This window comes from Brachyistius frenatus, unplaced genomic scaffold (assembly GCF_029030835.1).
Source record: "Brachyistius frenatus isolate BFR_SWC_R1_liver_20210118 unplaced genomic scaffold, ASM2903083v1 Contig_44, whole genome shotgun sequence".
Classification (NCBI taxonomy): domain Eukaryota; kingdom Metazoa; phylum Chordata; class Actinopteri; family Embiotocidae; genus Brachyistius; species Brachyistius frenatus.
Genome location: NW_027210643.1, coordinates 1325514 through 1338507, shown reverse-complemented (window position 1 = coordinate 1338507; position 12994 = coordinate 1325514). Strand labels below are relative to the sequence as shown.

The 12994-nt window shown below is 40.1% G+C and overlaps 2 protein-coding genes across 3 annotated transcripts in view; one reads left to right on the top strand and one right to left on the bottom strand.

Moving 5' to 3' along the window:
* Window positions 1-5098, top strand: part of fam49a (family with sequence similarity 49 member A) — a 34785-nt gene extending 29687 nt beyond the window's left edge. For both annotated transcript variants that reach the window (XM_069703150.1, XM_069703151.1), the window contains exons 9-12: window positions 878-957; window positions 1462-1588; window positions 1765-1835; window positions 2408-5098. In XM_069703150.1, coding sequence (XP_069559251.1) covers window positions 878-957; window positions 1462-1588; window positions 1765-1835; window positions 2408-2471 — 342 coding nt within the window. In that variant the 3' untranslated portion in view covers window positions 2472-5098. The remainder of the gene's footprint in view (window positions 1-877; window positions 958-1461; window positions 1589-1764; window positions 1836-2407) is intronic.
* A 19-nt stretch (window positions 5099-5117) lies between these two features.
* fbxo16 (F-box protein 16) lies at window positions 5118-12751 on the bottom strand. The gene is made up of 9 exons (XM_069703142.1): window positions 12698-12751; window positions 12132-12227; window positions 11281-11316; window positions 10082-10288; window positions 9805-9969; window positions 9385-9644; window positions 8514-8625; window positions 7803-8073; window positions 5118-6025 (listed from the first exon to the last, which is right to left on the bottom strand). The coding sequence occupies exons 1-9, from the start codon at window positions 12698-12700 to the stop codon at window positions 5961-5963; spliced, it is 1215 nt and encodes a 404-aa protein (XP_069559243.1). The 5' UTR covers window positions 12701-12751; the 3' UTR covers window positions 5118-5960.
* Between the last annotated feature and the right edge of the window lie 243 nt (window positions 12752-12994).

Here is a 12994-nt window from a genome sequence, read left to right as displayed (position 1 = left end):
GAGATATCAGTTTTCATAACACGGTGGCTCTCAAAACTGTACAGGATCTGCATTTACACAAATATTCCACCCAGAAGGAGTGTCAAACATCTCATCTTAACTTGTAATCATGTTTTTCACATTATTTTGTTGTGTTTAAAGCAGCTATAAGTATAATTTTTTCAACAATGGATCAAATGACTGCATGTAAATGAAAGGTTTCACTTCAAGTGATGAGTTTACACAATACTATTTCTCACCTCTGCAGTTCTCCAGGCCGTGTATTAATATTGTATCGTTATTGTAATATAATATCGCCTTAGATTTTGGATATTATAATAACAATATTCACATTAAGGTGTTTCGTTAAAAATATGAGGATATGTTCTTATGACCTAACCCCTTTCCTCTAAGGAGCTTTTTAACATCTTTCAGCTCATTGTTTTGTATTTACAACCTTGAACTCTACAGTTTTTAATTCATGATCACTGCTCTCATCAGTTGATTCCAGAGACAAAGCTCTGGTACATCCACACTACGTTCTCAGCACTAAATGGCAGACAGACAGACAAAGTGACCAGCTGGTCAAAATTTAGCATCTATAGAGCTGGATATTTATATTTATAATATTTATTGGATATAAAATGGAGCCCAAAAAAAAAGCTAGCTTAGAACTCAAATCAACAGCGGGACACAAACATGACTGTGTGAATAAGTAACTGTTTGATAACAGGGTCATCGTATCACCGCGATAATATGAGTGTCCCCGTCGTCTTTTTTCACTGCCTCCATGTGTCCATTAATATATTTACTTTAGGTTTGAGGTTTTTTGTTTGTTTGTTTTGTTTTGTTTTTTACATAATACAAATGTTTATAATCATTGTTTGTACCAACGTAGAACAAGACTCTTCCACTGGAGAACACGACAGACTGTCTCAGCACCATGGCCAGTGTCTGTAAGGTCATGCTAGAGACACCGTGAGTTAAGATGTTTTTACACACACACACACACACACACACACACACACACACACACACGCACACGCACACGAACACACACACACAGAAAAAAAGGGTTCTCACGAGCCTTACAAGTCCATGAAGGTCGTCTTTCGGACAGAAACAACTCAGAATAAGACTCAAATCTCTCTGTTACCATAGCAACACTTCATGTCCTGTGATTTGAGATTTGTCTTCCCGCAGTTTGAAAATTATTTCATCCTTTTTTGGCCTCCTCGAATTTAAAAGAAGAAGCCTTGAAAGTCTGTAAAATGTTTTTCATGTGGGAAACCTGACAGATGTGTAGAAAGAGCGTGAATCATTCACAACACTTTCTATACACACGGAAGCGCTAGTTTTGATTTTCAAGACGGGGAAACGGTCACTGACGGCTCGGGCACTCTTCTTCAGCGTCGACCCAAATCTTTCTTGTTGCATCATTCTTATCTGATCTAATCATTTCTCTCCTCTCTCTGTATTCAGGGAATATTCAAGTCGTTTCAGCAGTGAGGACACACTCCTGTTCTGCATGAGGGTCATGGTCGGGGTCATCATTCTTTATGACCACGTCCATCCCAACGGCGCCTTCAACAAGTCCTCCAAGATAGACGTAAGAGACACACACACACACACACACACACACACACACACACACACACACACACACACACACACACACACACACACACACACACACAGTCTTATAAGCTGCAGAAAAGATGTGTTTAGTGATGCAGCCTTTGGTTTTTCTACACACTCCGTCTGACCCTGTTCATTTGTCCTCAGATGAAAGGCTGCATAAAAGTCCTGAAGGACCAGCCGGCAGACAACGTCGAAGGTCTCCTGAATGCACTCAAGTAGGTTATTTCACACAACTTTGGATCCGTAGGCAGCGTTTGTTTGTGTTAGTTCGTAGTCCGCAAATCTCCACTCGGCTCAAAAAAAGCTCTAAGAAGTTCCATGTTCAAGTGAATGTTCTGCTTTGTCATGTATTTCAATTGAAATCTCTCTTGTTGGTTTTTCACGAAGATCATTCTGAAGAAATACAATCGATACACGTTATTATTATTATTATTATTAGAATTATAATGATTTTTTTTGGATGTTTCTTGAAGTGTCACAAAGTAAACTCAGCATTTGGCCACATTAGTTAATGCTGTTAATGTCAGTGCAGACAATAAACTCTAAATTATCCAGCCTCCGTTATATATCTTTGTCATGAGTTTCAAAAGTGTTTGATAACTATGTTTAAATGATTATTTATATCTACCTAATATCAAAGTCCAATATCAGTCGGACTCTCCCACAAACCCGTTAAACGTCAGACCTGCTAATCAGAAAATTCCAAGCTCAAAGGATGTAAAGTGGTTTAATTTACTGTAAAATGAGGTTTCCCTGAATGAACTCTGTGATGTTTGATTCTCCTCAGATTCACCACAAAACACCTGAATGACGAGTCCACTCCGAAGAACATCCGGACGATGCTCCAGTAATATTTGTTCTTTTTTTATATATATAAATAGATATGAAGAGGATCATTGCTCTGACCTCAAATAAGATGTATATGTTTACATTATTTAAAAAGACTCGATGTTAATACTTGTGTGTATTTGCATAGTCATTCCCTCCAGAAATCCTTCTTTCTACTTGGCAAAAAAACACGAAAGCATCACATGAACTGCCTCCGCTGTTAACAGCTGTCCAAGCACAAATGATGGAAACCTATCAGCCTTATAGAGAACTGAGCTTTGCAAGCAGCACTTGGAAATAAATGAACAAGGCAGCGTGAAAATGTCCTTTAATGAATCTTTGCAATCTTTTATTTGACAATGGAATTTAGTTGTGTTTGACTTTTAATGAAATTCTCATCAGTTGTTTTAGGTGCAACATAAATCTGCGTTTTGGACATTTTATATTCTGACATCATTTATATCACAATCGTGTGTTTTCACTTCGTCTAAAAATAATCTGATTCAATGGCAGAATCTAGAATCAGTTGATGTTAAGATGAACATTTGTGCTGCAGTGAAGGTCTAAATATTGAAAGCTGATAAGGGATTGGTTGGTGTCAGGGTTTGCTGAGAGCGTTTGGATGTTTTTTTATTCTTGTAATTCTCTCTTCTTTTTTTTTTTTAAACTCCAGCCGTGTGCACCTGTTGAAATAAATCCACTGTGAACATAAACACTTACTTTGCACGTCTAGTAAGATCCAGTATGTCAGAGTTTGCTGTGCCGCAGAGGTAGACATGACTGAAAAGGCTTCGATAATGAATCCCATCAATCGACCCACCAAATGTCTTTATTCAATTGTTTTTGAGTTTTGAGTGAGAATAATTGTGTTTTTTAAATCTGAGTGACTTGTTTGTTTTTTAAAGAAAGGCCAAAAATATCTTCTGAATCTGAATAAATAATGTTTCTCTTAGCAGAACAAGATTTGTAGAAAAAAAATAAATCGTTTTTTCTTAGTTCTTAAAAAAGAATTAAAAAACAAATCCGGTTTTAAAGGTATTTGGATGTTTTTCCAGAATGAAAGGAATAGTTCACTTCGTCTCCACTGGAGGGAAAATGTGACAATTTTTTTTATACGACTTTTGATATTGTTTGACATGCTTGAATTCATCACAGCCCCTGTAAACTCTCTTTTTGTGTCCTTTAAACATGGAAAAAGAATCCTGAAAAAACTCGATGAGCACTTCAAAATTTGCCTTAAATCAAACTGTTGAAGTTGGATGAAAGATCGAGCGTGCAAACACTGTGTGGTCGTTGCGGTTGATGAGAGCCTCAAGCAGCATCATTATGTTGTGTATTACTAACAGTCCAGATCATCCTACCAACAGAAGTCTGTAATACATCCAGTCCACTCGAGGATAACGTGTCACAGTTGGCCTGAAAAGTAGACTCTCGTCCGACAACGTGATGAACGTCATGTGACATACAAATTTTAAACAAACAGGGAGGCGGGTTGGATGGATTTGGAGTCCTCGGGAACGCGGTGTCGATTTCTATAAAGAAATGTTTTCCGAATCCTGACCAGGTAGTTTTTGTGCCTTACCCGAACCACGTGTTGTATTTCCTCCTAAACTCAACCATGTGGTTTTTCACGCCTGGATGAGATCAAACCGTGACGCTGACCTCTGGTGGACTGGAGGGTGTGTTACACACTTTGCCGTGATACCGGGTTAATTACGACTCCATGGACGTCCCTGATCGTCCTTCAGTTCTTCCACATGCAGCAGCTCTGGCTCGGTTGGACAATCTGTGACTGTTGTTCATTTTTACTGTAATCTCTTTCCACCAGTGGATAAACACAGCGTGTGTATTAAAGATCTACATATAGAGCGGTGAAGACATTTTATTTTGGTAAAACTGTTGTAAAAACCTTTTTTCAGACCATTTTTACCATCTAACATATTACAATAATAACTATATCACACCATCATCCACCTGACTAAACACTGACTTCACTCCTGTGGTTTAAGATGTGGAACTAAAGCACAACTTTGCCTTAAAGACATACATAAGCTGATAAATATTAGGACTCAACCTGTGAAACACTTTTTTTTTTATGCACAACACAATTTCTTTTCATTTTATTTCATCCACAAGCCATAAACATAAACGATCCGTGCCCGCTCATGTCCTCCAATTAACACGTCCACCTTCAGTTAACATTAAATTAACGCGTCATCGGTTTATTTTTCATTCTCCGGTATTTAGTAATATATACGTACATGTGTGTGAGCCATGCTTTGGATGCAATGTTTTATATGCAACGAGGGTAAAGTGAACATGAGACTTGAAGCGCGGTGTACGTATGATAGTGATGTTTCATATCGGACTGAAAGTGGTTATTAAAAATCACATCGTCCGTCACGACTGATGTACTCGAAGCTCCTCTCTGCCCAGGATATGCTACTGTGTGCCGAATGCAAGATGTCGTTTTGAACACTGAGACAGAATCTTTTTTTTTTTTTTTTTTTTTTTGTCTTAAACTGACACGTATTGTTTAATATTTTTGGAGTTGAGACTCACTGTTGATATGAATTGCTTTGGCTTTGTTGTTGCATCGTGAATGGGATGTGTGGATCGGACAATAAAGGTGGTACATTTCTTACACGGACTGTGTTTCCTTTGGCTTCGTTATTTACAGGTGACACACAGCTGAAGCACCGCTGGGTATGAAATGACTCGTCTCATCCCGTACTAATAAAACAATGAAATACAGCTGTTAGAGTTATTAAAAAGAAGCACCATTATTCTTCAAAGAATAATAAAAACATATTTCTATGATATCAACAAGGCAGAAAACACTGTAGCTCATGCAGAATACACATTTCTTCTTCATGAGTTATTTTCTCTTTACAATTACTTTTTGCTCCAAGTATAAAGTATAAATTCTTTAAGGACAGAAATTATTGAGACTTTTGTTGGGCCGGAGGGATTCTGGATTTTGGGGTCGATGTTAAAATCAGTCGCTATTTTTCATATCTATATTTACTGTATATATAAATGCAGTTTTTTGGGGAGTTTTTTTTTTTTTTGTAATCTCTTAATTTTGGTTATCAAACACTTGACACTTGGGGCAAAGATAAGTAATGAAAGCAGGATATTTTACCGTTTTTTTGTCCACACTGGAATATAATTTAGATTAGAACCATTTCCAATTTACCCCAAACATACATTTTTCTGTATTATGGTCTGTAACAAAAAGTTTTTATAGCACATACTGGACAACATTATTGCCGATATCAATATATTTCTGATTGGCCAATATCGATAGTCCAGTAAAGTTTGGCGGCTGATGTCTTGGTCAGGCTCTACTTTAAGAAATTTCTCCTAAATAATTATGTAAAATAATAATGAAACGCTAATATATTTGTATATCTTGCGATGTTTACACGTTGCATGTCTTCTGATAGTAAGTGAAGCTCTGGATCTTGCGCGCTGTAGTTCTGCTGTCCTCCTCATGGGGGCGATATATTTCACCTCCTCTCATGTGTGCGTGATGCAGGCGCAGTCCAGCGCTGAACATCAAACAGGGGTGTACCTGCAATCAAAATGAATACTTCATGAATGGCATTTTCACTTAAAGTTGAATTTGAAAAACAAAGTCATCATGTGAAAGAAGATTTTCAGTGATATTACTGCTGTAGTTACCCGCGTATTGTCTCTCATCTAACAATACACAGTTGTTTAGACAGAATAATGTACACGGTGCATGAAAATAATTAACCGTAAAATATCTCAATCACCTTTATAAACAGACAAACACACATGTGGTCATATCAGGCTTCCTGCCTGTTTGCAGCATTCATCATGCTGACATGGCTTTATGAGACAGCACAGCTTTTTCCTGCTGCACTAATTAAGGAAAAGTCAGTGAAGTCAAATAATGAATTGAGGTTCTCTTATAAATCAATTCCGGGAAATAATGCTTAAAGCAGGAAACGTGTGTCCTGCCATAGGATGCGGTTGGTTTTCATGTTTTCATCAAAGCTTTTCACAGCAAACACTTGTCATAGTCGGAAAAACACAGATGTCACCAATAACACAAAGGTTCTGTTCCATTGAAGTGGTTACGAGTTTTTTTTAATCTTATTATTATTACATAACACATAACGGTGTCATTCAGGTACACCTCTTATTGATTAAAGTTCAAATATCTATCTGATGGGTTTTATTGTGTTTTTATTGAATATTAAATTCTAAGAACATTTCTGTGTCTTTCTATCTCATATCTCCTCAACTGCAGTATACCCAGCTGTCTCACAGCAGGGGGCCCTCGTTACACCATCTCCTCCCGATTGCCTTTTCGGTCATGGATAAGACCTTCAGCAAAGTATCAGTCCTCGTGATTTACATATTCTTACATTAGATTACCCAAATACACATCTGGGGTAATCGATATATGTTTATTGTCAGCTCCGCCTACACATTATTCCAGTATCTTGAATAAGAAGTTTTAGTCTGAGGAGTCATTAAAAATCAGACGATATTTGTGCAACCAAATTCATTAAACAGCCTGCAGCTGCTGGATTCTTCTACCTTCTTTTGCCTGTCATCTTTATGTTTGTATTTTCAGTTCTGTTACCTTTTAATCTTTAGTTTTAGTAGCTCCGCTCAAACCAAACTTTTCCACCAGTCCAACAGTGTTCTTGTATTTGTAGCACAGTTTAGTTCTTAAGGTAAATCTGGTTCTCCTCCACAAAATAATCTCTGACTTTCAAAAACCTAAAAAAAAGTCTTTATTCTCCAGATTACATTTGAGATCATGGTGGTGGCACAAACATGGTAGTTCATCCTGATGAATATATATTTCAACAAATTAAATCAAGAGTACATACAAATTTTACTATTATTATTTCTTACTGCTGACACCAGCAGTGGCACCAACTCAACCAAATAATTTTTGTTTTTGTTTTTATATATTATTAAACGGATGTTCTATTAATTAGATGCAGATTGCAATATCTTCTAATGCTTTCCTGTTCACAGTAAATAATTCATGTCCACTCAGCACTCAGTAACAAGACCTACAATATTTCTGATATTTCTAACAGGGTCACAAACTGCACAAAGTCACTTTCTTGCAGAATCAGTCATTTTGAACCCATAAATTTGCCCTGAATGTGTTTCTTGCTGTGTGGTTACATCAGATTCAGCCCAGAGGAACTCTGTGTGTGTGTGTGTGTGTGTGTGTGTGTGTGTGTGTGTGTGTGTGTGTGTGTGTGTGTGTGTGTGTGTGTGTGTGTGTGTGTGTGTGTGCGTGTGTGTGCGTGTGTGTGCGCGCGCGCGCGCGCGCGTGTGTGTGTGTGACTACTTACTGGGAGCGCTCCTGTGTGAGCGCTGGGACGCCCTGAGCGCCTCCACGCTCAGCCGGGGCACCGGCGTCCTCACCGGCCGCGGGCGGATGCCGGCGTTCCAGCGGGCCAAGCAGAGCAGGCTCTTGGCGGTCTCCTTGGTGACGGGGTGGTCCTGGGTGTGAGATGCCCATGGGGGGCGAGTTTGATGGTGAAGAGGGTGGGGAGGAAGAGGAGGAGGAGGAAGAAGAGGAGGAGGAGAATGGTTGGGTCTGCAGTTGGAGCTGAGGAACATCTGAAAAAAAAAAGAGACAAGATTTCTCTTAATAAACCAAAACTCAAAAAAAGTTATGAAGTTATATTTCACAGTAATTCCTGGAGGCCGTAAATAAATGATGATTTCACCAAACCCTGAAGATTAAACGCCCCGGTGTCCTCTACTTCACCCTCTCCTCCACCCTTCCCTCCAACCCCATCATCAGCATAATTTGGCTGCAACCCCTTCCCTCCCCTCCCATCCCATTCCCTGCCTTCCCCTCCCCTTCCCCTCTCTCTCTCTCATGTCATCATTAACATGCGTCCCTGTGTAAACGCCGCTCTATAATGAATCACGCTGCCCGCTGGTTGCACAGTCTCCAGAGAACGCTCTGCGATTATCATCTCTCTGAGATCCAGACCAGAAGGTCACAGTCCCAGCGGGGCGACGGCGGCGGTGATGAACGCAGCGCGGTTTACCAGCGATTTGGCTTTGCGTAGTTTGTAATCCGCCTCAGACACAGCTCTCCTCTTCCCGTCGTCTGGCTTCGACGCATCGCTGCTCCAGGTGGAGTTTCTGCTCCTCGTTTGCCTGGAAAGAGACGGCTGAGTCAGCGAGCAGGTGGAGGAGATGTGTTCTTGGCCAAGAAAGCTGATAGACAAGATTTTAAAATATGGATGTTGCTGTAAAAATAAATAAATTCAAAAATGTGGACGCTTCAAACACATCTTCAACCCACAGTCTCTTCCTGAGTTATGGTGTTGAATAATGACCAGAACCGTGTTTTAGCAGAACATGTTGATGTCACAGTGAAGCTGACCTTTGACCTTCGGCCTATAAAAATGTCATCACTTCAACATTTTATCCCGTTAGATATTTGTATGAAATTTTGACAAAAGTGAATGTATGAAAACAAGGAGTTATGGTCACAAATGTGTTTTGTGAGGTCACAGTGACCTTTGACCTTTGACATCTAATCAGTTCATCCTCTGAACCAAGTGAACGCTTGTGAGAAATTCCCTCAGGTTGTTTCCTGAGATGAAAGTGAGGACTCGGCGTTAGCTTTGAACGAGGACTGCGGGTTTTGCTTTCCATCTCACACGCTGGACTTTTTTCTGTCAACTCTTCTAATGTGGATTTGGAGATGTGACTGAAAACGTGAAAGACTTTTCCAGTTAACGCGTAAAGAGAAGTACGTGGACAACTTTAGTCATATACTGTGTTGGTTTCTAGACTGCAGGCTGAGCTTTGGATGCGGATGATGCTGCAGGTGAAGAACCAACGGTGTGCCGCAGTAACACGGTGCATCCAGTGGTCGGTGTGTTCAGCATGAATTATCGATCAACTCACGCTGTCTGCGCCTGTTCGACGGGGTCCATGTTGTCCAGGTAGTTGAAGCGCACCGTGTCTTTGGGACATCTGTCTGAGTCTCTCCACGGCGGCGGTGCAGCTGGCTGCTTCTCCTTCCTTGATCCCATCCCGGAGCTGCTTCCATGTCGCTGGGTTGTTGATGCTGGACGCTCCTCGCTGATGAAGGCCGGTTCTGGCTCTTGTCTACTGACTGCTGCAACATCTGGAACCACAAACTGCTGCTGCTGGGACGAGAAAGTCTGGAGACAGACAACAGAGTTTTATCGCTGGGATTTGAATATCCTCTAACTAAATTACATCCAGTTGTTCTGCATATTTCTGCCTCTGAGCCACAGTGTTGAGAAGGAACTCCCGAGAGGTGAAGAATGTTTGAGCTGACTCTGGATCTGATTTCCTGACCTGCAGCGGCCTGAGTCGCAGCTCCTGGACGGTCTGGATGTAGTGTCTCTTCCAGACGCCCTGCTCGAAGGGAGTCTGGGAGAAGTTGATGCACCAGCCGAGCCTCACACACTTGGGCATCCAGAGCTGGTCCAGCTCCACGATGCTCCTCCAGTGCCAGCTCACCTGCACACCGAGGATGAAGTCATTCGTTTTCTCCAAACAGATAAAGTCCAGAAGGTGGTTTATGAAAGACAGCCCCATATTAGTAACCCCATGACAGAGTCAGAGTGGGCACCTGGGCGCATCGACAGAGGCTCCGTGGGTCCAGGAAGGAGAACAGGTAGAGGCAGAGGGCTCTGGGCAGCAGGCAGGTGAAGTCCGCGGCCTGCAGGGGGAGCTGTCGGCTCACACTGAGGCTCAGGAACCTGAGCTGCTCCACCGAACCGCTCAGCACCAAGTCCTGCAGCACCGCCTTCCTCTGACCGTCAGACCACCTGTCAAACTGATGAACACATGACAGCTCACACTGTTCTCACTAACCAGCAGTGCAATAATGTCCCTCATCATCAGCTTACACTTACTTACTCACTTACTTTACTTAAGTAAAAGTATTAATACCAAACTGTAAAAATACTCAACTATAGTAAAAGTCCCGCATTCAAAACCTTACCGAAGTAAAAGTATGTAATTACTATCAGCAAAATGTATTACAAATATCAAAAGTAAAAGGACTCATTGTGCAGTAAGATACTCCCGTTATATATGATGTTTTTTGGATTAATATCACTGCTGCATTAGTGTGTATTTTACAGCTGTAGGTCATTTTAAAGCTTTATAAACTGTTGATTAGTTTAATACATCATATTATATCAGAGCGTCATATCTTAGGTTGTGTTGCTGTCCTCCAACAACCATGTATCTCTAAAAAGTCAACTTTTCAGCTCAGAAAAACAGTTCTGTTTTTACATTTTCTAGTGAATTCAAGAGTTTATTTTATATGAATTCATATATGAATATTCAATTCTTCAATTTATCAGAAACACACAATTTCAAAGTCACAAAATATGGAGATAATTGAATTTCACTGAACAGAAAGGGAAGTAAACATAGTTTTGTTTTATATGATACAGATGTGAGTAGTGTGAGAAATGCATACAGAATAAAAAAATATGCACCTGTTGAATTTAAGCTGTTGTGATACAAAATGTGTGTGTTTGTTATTGTTCACATAAATAAACTTTCATTTAGTCAAAATAGCTTTCAGAGGAAAAACAGGTTGAGGACCTCTGGAATAAAGAAATTACATTTTAAAAGCAACCAAAGCTGTCAGACAAATGCAGTGAAGTAGAAAGTACAATATTTGCCTCTTCTCTGACATGTTTGGAGAAGAAATGTAAAGTTACATTAAACTGATGCACTCAAGTGAAGTACAAGTACCTGGAATTTATACTTAAGTAAAAATATAAATAGTTAAATTCCACCACTGAAACTCACCCACTTTGCCAGAAGCCTGCGTCTCTCTTCAAACACCTGGAAAACAAAGGAAATAGTAAAGAAAAAAAAAAAAGGTAATACACAAAATGACTAAAAAACATCTGCGTCGTCTAAGTGTGATTTCTTTACAGAACATTTCAGAACATTGTGAATCCTGTTCAGGATTTACAGATGTTTAAAACCAAAATAAGACTCAGTGTTTCTGGTTGTACTTACTAGAACCTACTTTGCAGGCTGAATGGGTTTTTTTGCTTCAAGGGTGCAGAAGGTTTAATGTTGGTCTTGCTCACACGAGCAGGAGCTTTAAACACGAATCTATACCTCATCACGACTATGTGAACATTTTGTAACACCTGGAGGAGCTCAGACCTGAATTGACTCCAGTCTGTGAGTACGTTTCTTTACCTGAGAAAATACTTACTTAATGTATAGATACAGTTTTGACACATTAGTCCCCCCGCCCCCTTTTCTATTCCCATTATCGTCTGCTTCATATCACATTTCAGTGATAAATTGTAGCCTTTAACTATGACTGTGATACATTTATCAGCAGCTGTTGCTAAAAATTAAGGTCGTGGATTAAAATCATATCGCGTTTAATCTGTTTATATAACTCTTAAAAACATGAAATTAAAACATTTACTTTGTAACATTTTCAGCTTGTGAGGCGCTCCTTAAAAAAAGAAATTCCCCCTTTAAAGATGGTTATAATTATAACATCTTGAGGCCCAAAGGGCTGAAATGATGCTCACTAAATCGGAGGCAAATATATTCCACCACTACATCCCAAAAGAAAACTGTATTAACTAGCTTTCGGTTGATAGTTCTGGTTCCCAATGAGCCGGTCTGACCTTGCTGTTGGCCAGCGGGTGGTTCAGAGGAGTCCAGGCGCTCAGTGTGGTCCGCGTCTTGGTACAGCTCACGGAAGACCTCGGAGCAAGTGGCATCTTGGAGGAAATGGGAAGGAAAGATGCAGTAAAATATACCAAATTAACCATCATTCATATGAAACAATGCTGCTTTGTTTTGTCTTTTAAGGTGTGAAGCATATAATTCTTTTTCCAGGACTGTTTACATCACAGCGAAACCCCTTCACATCACCTTGTTTATGTTTAGCCTCCAAAATTATTACAATATATTACATTTAAGCTTTCATTTTGAAATGAATAATGTAATGTAAAAATGTTCCCATATTATAATCTGGACACTTTGTCAGATGTTATTTTCTGAATTTTACGGCTGTCTTTGTTATTATATCGCTTTTCAGTGTTAAAAACATCTCCAGCTTTAATTCTGCATTTTATAGAATAGTGAGTTGGGAAAGGAAAAGAAACATTTGTCCAAACTCCAGCCTGACACCACCGTAAACACTGTGAGCAGGACAGTCCTGCACAAACTCCTCTGGTATGTAACTCACCATTAACTCTCCTCAGCAGGAAGGGGAAAAAAACAAAACAAATCCAACTTCTAAACACTCTTTCTCTCTGTTTGTGTCCGTGCACCCAACCCCTCTTCTTTTCTTCTTCCCCCTTCCCTGTGCACAGTTTACTCGTTTCCATAGTAACAGTGAGTGAACTCTCCTTACATGGACTGGCTGTCACAGCCTGTCAGGCACAGGAGGGGTGCTGCTGCTGCTGCTGCTGCAAAGCAGAGGAGTTTGTTGAGTGTGCAGGCAGCACTGGCTCTCTAATCATGACAAATGTAGTGCAGAAGT